This window comes from Podarcis erhardii (genome assembly GCF_964252035.2).
Source record: "Podarcis erhardii genome assembly, chromosome: 7".
Classification (NCBI taxonomy): Eukaryota; Metazoa; Chordata; class Lepidosauria; order Squamata; family Lacertidae; genus Podarcis; species Podarcis erhardii.
Window position 1 is genome coordinate 34,580,589 of NC_138511.1, and position 15,538 is coordinate 34,596,126.

Genomic DNA, 15,538 nt, shown 5'->3' on the forward strand with positions numbered 1-15,538 from the left:
GCCATTGATCAAGAATCATCCACAGGCTGTAGATGCTCCCTTTTCCGTTCTTTCCATTATTAGCTTTTCTCATTGTTGTGTTTGATTTGTCCTTTTTAATATTTCCAGAGCAGTCAACTATTACTAGTAAATAAGTAGGAGACAGCCTGAGGGTGGGAAGAGTGTCAGGGGAGAGAGATGGAGGAGGTTTAGTGCTACCCGCAAGAATAACCTTGTCACTATTTGGCACTTTGTATATGATTGAAAACCTAAATACACTCTTAATAGCAAACGGTTTCCCTCATTTCTCAGCTGGATTTGACACTCAGTTAAAGCAGTTGCAGGCAGAAGGTAGACTTGGGATCTAGTGGTAGATCTCTGGGTGATTTGTAATGGAAGTGAAAGGGTCTATGAGTCCCAGTTTTAACAACAGCAACATCTGAAAGAGTACCTGCCCTCCCCACTCCAAGATTAGTCTGCTGAAAGCAAAGAAAGCTTGGTGGAAAATCAGGTGCAGATTTGAAGGTGAAAGGACTGAGCACTCAGTTCTGCTACTGAAAGCAAACTCCTAGGGAAAACAAACCTAGGTAAAAGTAGTGGTGAGGACAGCAGCAGTGCAAATGTCTAAAAGTACTAACACATTTGCAAAATTTAAATGATGGGAATAAATCACTTGGTGCTGCAAAAAATCATGACGTAAATACCAGGCCAGCCTCTCTGAGGAGGGTGCTCTACAACATGGGAGCCAGCACTGAATAAGCCCTCACACAGGGAAGGGCCTCAGAATCTGACCTTATAGTCTGGGTAGGTATGGAAATGTGGGAGGGAGGGAACACTTCAAGCCATTCAGGGCTTTACAAGCAAACAGTATTTGTATCATTTAAGAAGCAACAATTAGCACAGGTTATGTCTTCCCTACAAATACATTATTAACTCTTTTGTAATGCATTAACTATGGTACAAATATTTACTTTAACCATAAGTTTTAAAGAGAAGGGAGAGCTTTCCCACATTCTCACCCAAATTGCAATTTATTCTGAGATAATTCCAGAATCTTAATCAGTAACAAAGCACAGTTAATGTAAAACATTGTGGGCCCGAGATGTGCTTTGGTTGATGCTAGAGTGGCATTTTGCCATTTAGCCACAGACGCACTCATGGGAATGTCAGTGCTTTCCCCCCAAAAAAATGTATTTCTAAGATGTCTGTTGAGGCTAATTAAACAGTAAACAAAACTTCTAATTTAAATGATTATTTGGTAAAGCAGGGTGAGGTGACTTGGTCCAGATTAGCTCCACTGAGCAGACAAGTTCATTTTCATCTAAATGGTGTTGTCTTTTAAAGGCGAGGCACCAGCTTTTGGAAGCAATTTGAATAGCCCATTAAGCAGTCGAAGTAAACAGTACATTCTGTTTGCCGTTTACGGCTTTTCAGAGAATTGTGCAAAAGATGGCTGGCTGGCCACATTTCATGTTATCAGACTTTTCAGCTGTACCCTCGCAGAGTAGACCTTCCAGAGCATTTAACTGTGCCTTGGGGCACAAGAGAATTTGTTGAAGTTTTTCTTTTCTTTTCTTAGAGAACAAGCTTAAAAGCTGCTATTAAAATGACACATCTTGAAGATTAGTTCCTGAAATCTGTCTAGCTTTTAAAAACCTATTGCACCCTTCAACCTGTTCCTCTTGGCTTCTGTACTAGCTAGTAGATGTTTAGGGGTTGGGTGGGGTAGAGGCTGCAATAGCTGGTGTGCCAGGGGACACTCTGGAGGTGTTGTTCACCAAGAGCAGTCACTGTTGCCAAATGCAGCACTGGAAGGCTTGGCTTGATGCACCTACCCAAGGCTTCAGCTGCTTCCTTGGCCAGTCCTCTCTATCACCTGAAAGAACTGCATCTTATGAGAGTGCTCTCTCCAGCAACTGGCAACTGAGGAAGCATTTGGGTAAGATGCATTGGGCAACCCTTCCACATCCTGCACCCCACATGAATCAATCATTTGCAGGAAAGGTCCTTCTCTCCTTCTCTCTTTCCAAACTGATGAGACAACTAAAGAAACTGGGAATAACTAAGTGCAGAGTCAAATCACAATAAACAGACTCCCCCTCCAGCCACCGTAAATAGCTGGACATCCTTTGTCACCCATCCTTCAACAACTGTATTCAGGCAGCCACATGAAGACAGCCTCAGTACTCAAAGTTTGGGATGCTGGAGAAGTCCTACAGAAAAGGAGGCAGAAATTGCCATTGTTTGCATTTTCATCTCTGGTCAGGAACTGAAATCAAGTGAATTGGTATTCAGTCATTATTGTTGTTGGTTTTTAATCCTCAAAACAACACACAATCAAATGCCTTTTTATTACATTGTTTTGGCGTTTCCTCTGCAGTACATTGGCTGTGCTCAGCTTGACAGGCTACAGGTTGTGTAGACCTTAATATGTTCTTAATAACATCAGATTTTCTCCTGCTACCTTTCTTGATTGGGGAAACTTCAGCTTCACAGGTCCACCCCCCACCCCCGGTTTCCTCTTGGATCTTTAAAAAACAAAGATTGAGTTAACTGATGTTTTTATTCTTCAGATGGATTGTGCATGCCATGAAGTATGAACTGAAGATCCGTGCAGGGGAGATGCCCCCCATGGATTTATACCAGCTGTCACCCAGTGAGGTGAAGCAACTTCTCTTGGATATTCTTCAGCCTCAGCAGCAAGGGAGGTAAGGAGCTCTCTCTCGCAGCACATCTCATGCTGGCATTCCTTGCTGATTGATTGCACAAACAGTGTTTTCTCTGATTTTCCTCCCCCCTCCCCTTTGCAAATGGTTCTTTCCCCACAGTACGTTATTTTATCTTATTTTGAAGCCAAAAAAGCAAAGACAGACACGGGTGAGTCTATCCGCTCTCTTTATTGCTGTGCAGAGAGCTTTGCTCTCTCATCAGATTTTGATACCTCACTTGGCAGTGGCTGCCAGCATCTGGTGTGTAGGGTTTCCCTTACCTAGTTTGACACCGGGAAGGAAGCCAACGTAACCCAGAGGCCAGTTACTTAAGAAGTTTGTTTCAGTCAGAGCAGGATTTAGCTGCTGATCGCTGACCCTTTTCCTCTGGGTTGTCATTAAACATCGTCAGCAGGCTCAAGACACAACCATGTTGTCTTCCTGAAGTGTGCCAGTTCTGTAAATATGCCACTCCAGTATGATGACAATGGCAGACTCCCAACACAGAGTGTCAAGGCCAGATTGTTTGGTTCAAGACCACTGGTATTTTTCAGGGGGGCTCCAGTCTCTTTACGCCTGGAACAGCATTGAACCCCAAAGTGGTAGGAAAGCACTGGATAACATGCCAAGATTCATTTTGTTAAACATGTAAAGTTTAGTGGAAAGAAATTAGGCTAATTTACTGAGGTACTATGCTGAGGAAGATGTCTTTGCTTGGTCTATATGCTGCATCACAAGGAGATTTTACATATTTTTCCATCTGTCGTTAGGTAATGGGAGTGAAAGTGGTTGTAAGCTGTTACTGTTTGGGAAAGTCAGAAAGTGCCCTTGCTGTTCTTGTGACTTGCACATGTATATGGAGCTCTCTTGGTTGGGGGCCGTGAACTCAAAACCATCACAAAAGAAAGGCTGAATTGTTACAGAAATTGAATCCCAAACTTTTCAATAGGCTGCCTGGACCCATTTTCTTGTTATTCTTTGGACAGCATCATCTACCACTAATTTGGATTTGGTGCTTTTGTGTACAAAATGATATAGTACTTTTAAAATAACTCTGAACATTTGGAGCAACAACTTATCTGCCAAGCACATCTACGTGAATGTAATATCAACACCTTTCTTGCCTCCAAAAGGTGGTGTTTAATTTTCTCTTTGCAGGAAGCTATGCAAATATTGATAACAAAGCATTATCTTTTGAACTGGGGAATATGAGAAACCTGGTAAATGAGTTGCTTCCTTTCTCTTAGCCACCTTCTACGTGTGGAGATGGAGTTCTCAGAAAAGCTGTTCTCTTAAGCTCTTAGCTTATCTCTTTATGAAATCAAACTTCTGAACAGCATCAGCAACATTACTCTCTCTCTCTTTGGCTACATAGAGATCTTCAAAGGGAAGAACAGTTCCAAGGAGATACTCTTGCCTTAAGCAGGCAAAAAGCACTTTGCATAATCTAAAAATCCAGTTAGCTTATTTCCTTTTCCAACTATAGCCCAGTGACAGCCAGACTTTCAGAAGATTCCTGCTCTTGATTGCGCAGAGTTGGGATTCCTTCTTGTATTGCAACTTCCAGAGAGATGGCTATGTTAGTCTGTTGCAACAAAAACAACAGGGTATTGTAAACCCCAAAAACAAGTACAGTGGAACTTCTACTTACGGATGCAATCAGTTCCAGAGGTCTGTCCATAAGTCGATCTGGGTCGCTGGTAGAAGCATCGTTGTGTGCAGGCGCATTCGGCGGCAGCATGCTTCTGCGCATGTGCATACAGCAGCAGCTGCTTCTGCGCGTGTGCAAATGGCAGAAGTTGCTTCTGCATGTGCACGAATCATGGCAAACCCGGTATTTACTCCCGGGTTTGCCGTGGTCGCAACTTGGATCAGGCCCAAGTAGAGGTGGTCGTAAGTAGAGGTTCTACTGTAAGTTTGTTAATCTACAGAAGGTTGCAGTGTGACAAATTGGTTAGTGTTTATGGTGCTGCAGGACTCTCGTTATATGACAGCTGTTCCCTGTCTCTACCATTTTGGGGATTTGCAGGGGGCATGATATGAACCTGTTCACCACAGGCACATTTAAAATGAAAATGAATGAGTACATCAATAACACAAACCAGTCTTCCTAATATGATACTTGCAACGTCTCCTCCCTTTCCCAATGAATCCCTTGAAATGTGCGGTTTTCTCCATTCATCTACGTTCCAGCTCTTTTACAAAAGCTGTGATAGTGAGCTGTGGTTCAGTTGAAATGCCACCCAATAGCCATGTCATTGGTCCACCTAGCTCAGTACTGTCTGCACAGAATGGCAGTGGCCCATCAGAGTTTCAGACAGGGGAACTTTTCTCACACCACCTGGAGATGCCAGGAATTGAGTTTGAACTTTCTGCATGCAAAGCATGTGCTATACCACTAAGCTACCATCCTTCCTATATCTTTTTACTTTCTGGAAATTGATAAATTTTAAGCCAGTTTCAGAAAGAATTTACAACAACAACAACAACAACAACTTATTACTTGTATGCCGCCCATCTGACTGGGTTGCCCCAGCCACTCTGGGTGGCTTCCAACAGAATATTAAAAATACAATAAAACATCAAACATTAAAAACTTCCCTAAACAATGCCTTTCAGTCTGTATAATACTTTCTCTGTTGAGTCTGAAACACTTATGAATAGCTAAGAGGTGTGCACAGGTCTCAAGATTTGCTGTGCATCTATCTCTGTGTTTTTTTGTTTTTTTACAACAGGCATAGGCAAACTCTGCCCTCCAGATGTTTTGGAACTACAACTCCCATCATCTCTAGCTAATAGAACCAGTGGTCAGGGATTATGGGAATTGTAGTCCCCAAACATCTGGAGGGGCGAGTTGCCTATGCCTGTTATGGGGGAACTAAAAATAGCTATACCTTTTTTCTCTCTTGGCAAAGGACTCCAGAGGGAATTAAGCTTGCCAGTTGCAAACAAACTGGTCCAAGTGCTTTTGTGGGGGAAGTAAAAGGGATTCACTATCCTCCATACTCAGGTAATATCTATACTAAGCCAGGAAAAATCCCAAAAGGCATACTTTTGGGGGGTGGAGAGGTTTCTATCTTTATCTTTCTTTCCTTAAATAATTAAGAGGTGGCCATGGTGTATATTCTTGCTTGTATATATTTTTAAACATTAGCAGCTTCACTCTTTCCAGTGCTTATTTGTGTTGGGAAGGGGGCATCCTCTTACAGGGGAGGTTTGTTCAGATTGCTACCTGCAAAATGCTAAATTGCTCCAAAGGATTTCTTTCCCCCAAGCACAGCAATAGATGATTAAAAAAAAAAATTAAGTAAAGCTGATAGCTTTTTAAAAAAATATCATCGTCATTTACTGCTCCTCTTTAACAAATTAATTATCCAGAGCTCTTCATCACTCTGAAGGCAGCATTCCAGACAGCCTCACTTCTGGCAAAGCTCATGGACATAGAGAAACATAGCTATGTAGTGTACATAAAAGAAGAACATATAAAAAGCAGAGCAACGTGAAGTTTTCTGTGGTCCCTGATCCAGCTCAGTTGCTTTGTTGCAGTTTGACATGGGGAGGGCTAAAGTCACCCCAAATTGCCTTGTTATTTTAACCTCAGCTGGGCTGAGTCCTGGGATCTTTAGTTGCAAAAGAGAACAGGTGATGGTAACTTCCTAAATGAAATATAACTTTTTAAAATGATGTTAGGGCGCTGGGCGACAGTTGAGATGAATTACAGGCTCAAGCTTTGCTTACATTTTTCAAATGTGTCAAGATGGTGAAAATACCTGAAAAGCCAGGATGCTTTTTCGCTTGAAGGCTTTGACTGCCTCTAGTAGATTAACTTTCGGTTGTGACCTGAAGAGATTAATTTGGTTAATTTCCTTTGTTTTCCCACTTAAAGAGATTTAACTTTTTGAAAATCTTTAGACCTATTAATAAGGCACACGTTTAACTTTAACACTATGACTGTGAGGCTGAGCATTTTGTTTTGTTCTCATTAGAGTCTACTTTTGTCCTTTTCATTAAAATAACCGTATGAAACATTTAGCAAGAAACGCAGCACAGCATGCTGTGTTTTGCATTATTGATGAATTGATTTTTTTTTGCTTTTATTTCATACCGGGTTTAATTAATCCACAAAGCAAGCATTGTTTTGATCTGGAAACAGATTGCTTTTGTGAGCTCATCCACATTTTCTTCTTTTCCCTCTTCTTCTTTTTGTTTTCAGATGCTGGTTGAACAGACGTCAGATTGATGGTTCATTGAATCGAACTCCCAGTGGGTTCTATGACAGGGTGTGGCAAATCTTGGAGAGAACACCCAACGGTTTAATAGTAGCAGGGAATTTTTTGCCACAGGTAAAACCACCCACATGTTGCTCTTAAGTCACTTTTGTTTTTAGATGACTACCTTGTTTTCTTAGACAGGGATGCGGGTGGTGCTGTGGGTTAAACCACAGAGCCTAGGACTTGCTGATCAGAAAGTCAGCAGTTCGAATCCCCGCAACGGGGTGAGCTCCTGTTGCTCGGTCCCTGCTCCTGCCAACCTAGCAGTTTGAAAGCATGTCAAAGTGCAAGTAGATAAATAGGTACCGCTCTGGCGGGAAGGTAAATGGCGTTTCCGTGCGCTGCTCTGGTTCCCCAGAAGTGGCTTAGTCATGCTGGCCACATGACCCGGAAGCTGTACGCCGGCTCCCTCAGCCAATAAAGCGAGATGAGCGCCACAACCCCAGAGTCGGCCACGACTGGACCTAATGGTCAGGGGTCCCTTTACCTTTACCTTTACTTTGTTTTCTCAGAGAGGAAGCAAATGTTCACCAGTGGTCAGAAAGCTAGGCTTGTAACTTGAGTCCCAGCAGGCGTGCCAACTTTAGGGGTCCAAAGGCACCCCGACCCCCTCAATATTTGTTTTAAGGGGGTTGGGTCTCCTCAATCTGGAGGCAGCCCTGCATGTTTTGGAGAACCAGTGGCCAGTTCCTCCAGAGCACTTGTCCTCTGTTGCACGTACAATGCATGCCAGGCCCCCTCAATCTTGGGGGCAACCTGGTGCCTCTGAGTCCCAGAATTCAGTTCATCCCCTCCCCATGGATGCTGTCATGCTAGTCTGGACACAAGGACAACAAAGCCTGCTGGATCAAGTCAAAGTCCCATGTAGTCCAACTGCCTTGGTACTGGGCACAGAGTTCCTATCCAATCAAGTTCTATTGATCATGGAGGTGTCACCTATATGCATTCATCCCTTGTAGTGTATCCCTCGCTATTAATGGGTATGTCCAAAATTTTCAAGTTTCTCCATGCTCTTTGTTCTGAACTTAGGTTCAGTTCTGTGCCTTGGTTCCTTATGTGTAAAACGGGAGTATTGGTGAGCTAGTTGGTAGTTTTGTAGTGCAAAGCACTTTAAATTGGCAAAGCCTTGCATAAATGCATAAGACAGTCTACAAATTCCAAAGAGAAGTGAAATTAATTGTTGATTTCTTGGCTCTTCAGTACCAGAAGAACCTTGGATGTGTCAGATTTGTGGATTATAATAATTCCTTGTTCTGCAAGGAGCTTAATCTTACCCAGGCAGATGACACCTATAATTGGTTTAAATAACCCACTCACCACCTTGAGGAAATAGGGCATGTGCTTGTTTTCAGTTATCAAACAACATATTTGCCAAATGCTTTCTACTTTCTAGAAATTGGCTGATATTGCTATTAAAGTTCACTTAAGCATCTGCTTTTGTTTGTTTGTTTTACAGCAACCAACATTGTCAGACATGACCATGTATGAAATGAACTTTTCCCTTCTGGTTGAGGACATGTTAAAGAGTATTGATCAGCCTGAATACAGGCAAATCATTGTAGAGGTTTGTACCATACGATGATGAGAGATATGAATTAGTTGTTTCATCTTACATTTTAAAAAAGCAGCGAGTGAATGAATGTGTTCAGGGACTTAAGCCATGAAAGACTTTCAAAGAAAATGACACTGTCTCAGTCTTGTCTCAATCTTGTCCTGTAGTCTCCCGACATCATAATTAGAATAAGCAATAGCAACTGTCTTGGTAATGTAAGAATAGCCCTGATGGCTCAGGCCAAAGGCCCATCTAGTCCAGCATCCTGTTCTATAGATGCCTATAGAAACCCCAAAAACCAGAACTGAAGTGTAACAGCACTCTACCCATTAGTGATTCCCAGCAACTTGCATCCAGGAGCACACAGCCTCCGACAGGTGAGGCATAGCCAGCATGGCCAGTGGTCATTGATAGCTTTATCCTCCTGATGGACAACCATGTTTCTCAACTTTCAGTGGTCCTCAGAAATATATTGAATGGTAGCTAACAGTTGCCTAGTGCTGCACAGCTCATGGATGGGGCATCTTCTCTGCATGCAGAACATCCCAGGTTCAATCCCTGGTGTTTACAGATAGGTTTGGGAAAGACCCCTGCCTGAAATCCTGGAGTATCACCGCCTGTCAGTGTAGACCAGGGTTTCCCAAATTTGGGTCTCCATTTGTTGTTTTTGGACTACAGTTCCCATCATCCCTGACCACTGGTCCTGCTGGCTAGGGATGATGGGAGTTGTAGTCCAAAAACAGCTGGAGTCCCAAGTTTGGAGAACCCTGGTGTAGATAGTACTGGGACCAATGGCCTGACTCAGTGGGAGGCAGCTTCCTTGGTTTTGTATTCCACACCCAGTGGTTTTATTTATTATCTTTTAAGTGCCAATTTGTGATGCAGTTTATGTGGAGTGATGGTGGAGACAACTGATGTTAAAAAGAAGAAGCCTCAGGTTCTGCACGTTGTGCACAAAACTCCAGGGAGCACTCAGAACCAGTTCTCTAGATGGTGACCACTGTTTGCTGATTACAGTGGTACCTCAGGTTACATACGCTTCAGGTTACATAGGCTTCAGGTTACAGACTCCGCTAACCCAGAAATAGTACCTTGGGTTAAGAACTTTGCTTCAGGATGAGAACAGAAATCGTGATTCGGCGGTACAGCAGCAGCAGGAGGCCCCATTAGCTAAAGTGGTGCTTCAGGTTAAGAACAGTTTCAGGTTAAGAACAGATCTCCAGAATGAATTAAGTACTTAACCCGAGGTACCACTGTATTCAGCTCCCAGGAAATAGATCTTTAAGGATTCCCACCACCACCACCAAGTGTTGTTTCTTGCATTATTTGAAAATAGCAAAATAAAAACTAAGTTCAGCTTTGTCAGCTGCAAGACTAAACATTATGTTATGTGTCAAAATAAAATTATTTGCTTTCCATGAAGTTTAAGTTTGGGGCAGGGAGAGGAACAGAGAGTTTTATATGAGTAAGTGGAAAGGAAGGCGGAACAGAAAATATTTCAAATGGCTTTTTCTTTCGTCACTGTATTTCAAATCCATGGATGTTTATCTTTACCAGTAATTACACCTCTTATCCAACATCTGGCTATTATTATTTCTACTTCAGATCATTACCTCTTTTCACACATTAAATACTAGTGGGGCACTCATGCATTGAAAGACTAGGTTGTATTGCTGGCTCCACCCTCAATCCTGCATGCCTAAGCTAACTCTCCTCCAACACACGGACATATGAAGAGGAACTGCTGTGTGTGAACAGTTGCTCATTTCTATGGGTTCCTCTTCGGATGTGCATGCTCAGCGCACAAATGTTGGGATCAGGGATGCACAGTTCTTTCTTCAAGGCTTGAGCACCCTACATGTACATAATGTATGAATGGGGCTATTGTAATGATCTTTTGAGTATTCCTCCACCATAAATGTCTAAGTGTTGGGTATATTTTATGTATGGTTTTAGTCATTTCTAATTTCCCATTTTACTTCGTGGCTTGAAACTACCCAGATTTTAAACTGCCCTTGAAAGGGAAGGTAGTGTGTCTAAATCATTTGCTTTTATTTTATTCTTTAGTTGTTGATGGTTGTCTCCGTTATTCTGGAAAGAAACCCTGAATTAGAATTTCAGGATAAAGTGGACTTGGACGGACTGGTGAAAGAAGCATTTCATGATTTCCAGAAGGACCAGAACAAGCTCAAGGGCACCGAGAAACAAGTCAGTACAAATCTCATGCCAAAGCCTAATGCAGTGGTGGCCAAACTTGGCCTTCCAGCAATATTGGGACTACAACTCACATCATCCGTAGCTAACAAGACCAGTGGTCAGGGATGATGGGAATTGTAGTCCCAAAACAGCTGGAGGGCCAAGTTTGGCCACCACTGGCCTAATGCCTCTTTAGCTCTTGTTTCTTATTAGGATTGATTAAGCCACAAGGCCAGTTTTTTTCCCCATTTGGTTTGTGAGGTGTCCAGCAGTCTTGACAGGAGCAAATTTCTTTAAAATTCTAAACAGTGTCAAATGATTCCACTGTAACCTTGTTCTAGGATGGCTCTCCTCACCCTTACTGTATGAGATTGATGAATAGCAACTTCTTTATGGGGATCCTCAGGAAAGAAATGTTTGCGCAGGCATGCACAGCTGTGAGCCTCTTTTTGCCAGAGGTGTTGGCAAAGTTTGCTGCACTTTGGCCCACATATCAGCTTCAAGAGCTTGTCTTAAAGAATAGGCGATCATCATCAAAACCTTTTCCTCTCTGGCTCAGATCAAAATCCACACTTGAAAATCATTCCTGGTTTATCCACACCTGCCCCACACAACCTTTGTCTCTGTTTCTGTAAAACAGTAGCTTCCAAAATTGTTACTTCTAAAGCAGTGGTAGCCAAACTTGGCCCTCTAGCTGTTTTGGGACTACAATTCCCATCATCCCTGACCACTGGTCCTGTTAGCTAGGGATGATGGGAGTTGTAGTCCCAATACAGCTGGCGGGCCAAGTTTGGCCATCACTGTTCTAAACCATCATATTGATGACATTCTGCATGCTTCTAAATACAAATGTGTGAGATGGGTTGTTTCTTCCCGTATCTTTTTTTAGAACAGGAATGGGGCATCTGTGGTCATAGGTTCCAAATCACTGTATTTTAGAATATGGAGCTATATTGCCATATATCCCTACATATATCAGTAAAGGTGGCTGCCTCATATCTAAATGGCAGAGCAAGCAACTGTTTCTCTCACATGCAATTTTATTATGTTTCTATCACACCATTCTTCCAAGGAGCTGAGGGTGTTGTTCCTGCCTCTCCCTCCTCCACAGACACTTTTGTTCCACAGCAGCTCTGTGTGCTGTGCTAAGCTTGGAGACACTGATTGACCCAAGGAGTAACCACAGAGTTCTGTGTCTGAATTGGGGATTTGAACCTGGGTCTCTCTGGTCCTCACCTGATACTCTACAAAGGCTTTTATTGCTGGGCAAGGAAGAAAAGAATAGAACTTTTCTTCCTAATGAGCAAAGCTGAGTCAAGCTTCATGCCACACTCCTACAGGAAGCAAATCAAGGAATTGTGTAGTTCACAGATGGGTGGCTGAAATCCAATGCTTCACCCAAAGTGTTTGTGAAAGTACATAATCATGGCATGGGCATCAGATGAAACAGACACCTACAATCTTGCACATTTCTTTTTTCAAATTCTCCCTCCCCCGTTCCCACCTCGCTTCTGCTGGTTGTCGGCTCCTCCTGCTACCACTGTCCCATCACTGCCCATGTGCTCCACCCTCTCCCTCCTTCCTCTGCCGCCACTTGCATCTGTAGCCCACAGGAGCTCTGCTGTGCTATCCGTGCCCTCGAAAGCCACGGGCTTCTCCATTGAGCCCAGGGGGAAGGTTCACTATCACCACAGGGCACACAACCATGATCATGCCTCCTCCGCCACTCATCTCCTTGCTTGGAGACAATTGCTTCTCGCAAAAGGTGAGCCTGCAGCTTGATGAGCTCTGTACCTTTGGCACCAATGAAGTGGTGACTCACTGAAAGACTACGGTATGATCTGCGGCTGCCTTCCCACGGCCTAAAGCTGATGTTCTGAAGCAGCATGAGATTTCTGAGTCACAGTGTTTGAGACAATGCATATCAGATATTTTTTTTTGTCTGCCTCTGTTGCTGTTAAGAAGCTTCCTTGTTCCCACTGTCTCCCTCCCAGTTCCCCATTTGCTATTTGGTTGGAATCCAAAATATTTATCAGACTGCATGACAGAGAATGTCAAGTGTGTGAAGTGCCCTCTTCATCACCACCCTGCTTTTCCATCTGTGGCTCCCTCCTTGTCCTCACTTGTGTCTGATTGTTACCCATCAGCATTGTGACTGAGATCAAACTGTGTTTATCTTATGCAGGATGACATGACTCCCTTTTACAACACTCCTCCGCTGGGAAAGAGAGGGACTTGCAGCTATTTGACAAAGGCGGTGATGAATCTATTGCTGGAAGGCGACGTGAAGCCCAGCACAGATGACCCCTGTTCTATTAGCTAAAAGCAGGTGGACAGGATGCTGTATCTTTAGCAGTCTCGTTTGCTTGGCATGTGATGTTCAATTCCTCACTGTACAAGGGATGCCGTTCGGGTCCCTGTTATAAATGGCCGCCGTGACAAAGCTCAGACACTTAGGGTAGCAAAAGCACACAGCTGATTCTGTAGTAGCCGAGAAGCTCATTTAATCAAGCGCCGTATTCCTTTCCTACGTCTCCAATGGCAACCTGCACTCTCCACCTAAGCACCGCGGTCGCGAGTCGGCAGAGCAATTGCATGAAACGGCTCGTGCTGATTGAGACTTTGGATGTTTTAGAAAAAATTAACTGGGCTCGTATTTATAGTTTAAGCATTGCTTGGGAATGATTGCAGTGAAAAATTTATTTATGTAATAGTGAATTAAATGCGCGCTGAAAAATTTATCAGCTCTCCCCCTTCATTTGTATTGTAATTCATTATTGAAAGGCTTCATTATGAATACTGGATGAAATACAGGCATAAATTTTAAAAATAAATGAGCCCCGTGTTTGAAGTTGAGTTACTTGTTAACTCCAGTAAGATAACTGTGACTTTGGATCTGAGTGCTCCCAATGAAGCTCAAGGATAAAATAAAACAACTGTGTTCTATATATGCTTTAGAATATTTCTGTGATCAGTTCTTCCGTTTAATAATTGCTTAGCATGCTAATTGCTTAAACACATTCGTTTTCTGCAGTTGAAAATGGGAAATAATTTTTATGTTGGAGAATATCTTTTCACATCACAGATTTTTCTTTGGCCCAGTCCAGACACCTTAAGGGACATGATTTTAAATTAACCTTTAGAGAAGGTCCCCTAGATCAAAGAGGACAGTAAATCATATTAGAAGAAATGCCCTGAATGAAAAAGCTTATAGTCAGAACCCACTCCCATCTGCAGAGCATGTCTGCGAAGCAGAATTGTATCCGTGCACATAAGTGGACTAATGTGCATCTGTTGTATTTGGAAGCTCCTGGGTTCAATCCCTGTTCTTAATCCAGTTACAGGGAGCTAGGAATGACCTCTGTGTAAATCCCTGGAGAGCTGCCAATCCTGCTCAGCTAAATGGACTCCAGGGTCTGGCTAAGGCAGCCTCTTTCACTCTGTTTGCCTGAATGCACCTCCACATAAAAAAGAAAGAAATTAAGAAATCTGCCCTTACACCAGGTCAGACTCTATCTATCTAACTAACTAGACCAGGATTGTCTCCTCTGATTGGCAGCTGCTCTCCAGAGTTTTAGGCAGGAAAGAGGTCCTCCCCATCCTCTCTGATCCTTCTCACTGCAGAATGCCGGGGACTAAAGCTGGGACCTTCCGCATGCAAATGGGGAAAGGACTAGAGCAGAAGGGCTCTTGCATGCGGAAGGTCCCAGCTTCAATCCCCAGCATTTCCAGGTAGGACAAGGAAGTACTTGTTCCTTGAAACCCTGAAATGCTGCTGGCCAGTCAGTGTAGACAGTACTAACCTAGATGGACCCAAGGTCTGACTTGGTATAAGGCAGATTCCTATGAAAGAATGTGCTCCCAAGCCTGAGCTATGAGCCCTCTACCCAAGAACACCTTGCATGTGGGAAGAAAAAAACTAGTTGAAGAATTAGTTGGGGTGGACAATTCTAGCCTGTGCTAGTTTTGTGCATGCAGGAGGAATATTCCTCCCCAGCAACAGCCTGAAGAGGAATAGTGTGGCAACGTTTTTACTGCCTCGCTTGCAGTTTGAACTAAACCTACTGATTCCAAACAGAGAATGAGATTCTAGAGCTGAGGATATTCACAGACACAGTTTACACCCCTTGTTTGAGGTGCTCGGTTCTTACGCATTCAAAGGAGCCTTCTTCACGGTCGTCACCAGCGAAGCGAGGACGTTTTCAGAGCCAGGCTTGCTCTTGATTGAATCTTCTTCTGTGTATTTTCTATGAGGACAGAGCCCTGCTTAGATTTTGATCCAACTTTGATCCCAAAGGTAAATTCCAGGTATCGTAAGGCTGAGGAGATTGTAGTGCCTTGCCTCTACTTCAATCTCAAAACATTCTAGGGAGATTATCTGGCATGCATCGGGATAGAAACCTGCCTTAAAAGCCTCCCGTTATTAGAAGGGGTGGGTTGGAATTCAGAAAGGAATAAAGTGCAGTTTTTGCTGTAAAAGTGGAAAAGGCTCTCCCAATGCAAGATGGATTATGGCCTGTTTCACAAAGGCACTTCCATCCAGTTGGAATGTGTTCCATTCAGTTAAGAGTACATCGACTTTTTCTAGGGGGAATCCTAGAAAGTTCTTGCTCTGTTCTTTAATAGGGCTTTGCAACGGTGTCAATCTGGCTTTAGCAATGGTAGAGTTTGATCTTTAGACATGGTTTGTCATTAAAGCGGCGGTCAGCAGCTAGTTTTGCCATTAAGCCGGGCTCTCCGCTCCCCTCTTCCACTGCACGTTGGCTTAGCAGCACATCAAATCAATATACTCTCGTCTTCTGAATTGTATTTATTTAAATGGTAGGTTGCTG

The 15,538-nt window shown here is 43.2% G+C and overlaps 1 protein-coding gene across 9 annotated transcripts in view; it reads left to right on the forward strand.

Moving 5' to 3' along the window:
- PHKB (phosphorylase kinase regulatory subunit beta) overlaps window positions 1–13,652 on the forward strand; it is a gene marked incomplete at its 5' end in the record, with an annotated part of 153,240 nt that extends 139,588 nt beyond the window's left edge. For all 9 annotated transcript variants that reach the window (XM_081870167.1, XM_081870171.1, XM_081870166.1 and 6 more), the window contains 5 exons: window positions 2,553–2,687; window positions 6,901–7,030; window positions 8,415–8,522; window positions 10,578–10,718; window positions 12,892–13,652. In XM_081870167.1, coding sequence (XP_081726293.1) covers window positions 2,553–2,687; window positions 6,901–7,030; window positions 8,415–8,522; window positions 10,578–10,718; window positions 12,892–13,029 — 652 coding nt within the window. In that variant the 3' untranslated portion in view covers window positions 13,030–13,652. The remainder of the gene's footprint in view (window positions 1–2,552; window positions 2,688–6,900; window positions 7,031–8,414; window positions 8,523–10,577; window positions 10,719–12,891) is intronic.
- Window positions 13,653–15,538: the final 1,886 nt, after the last annotated feature.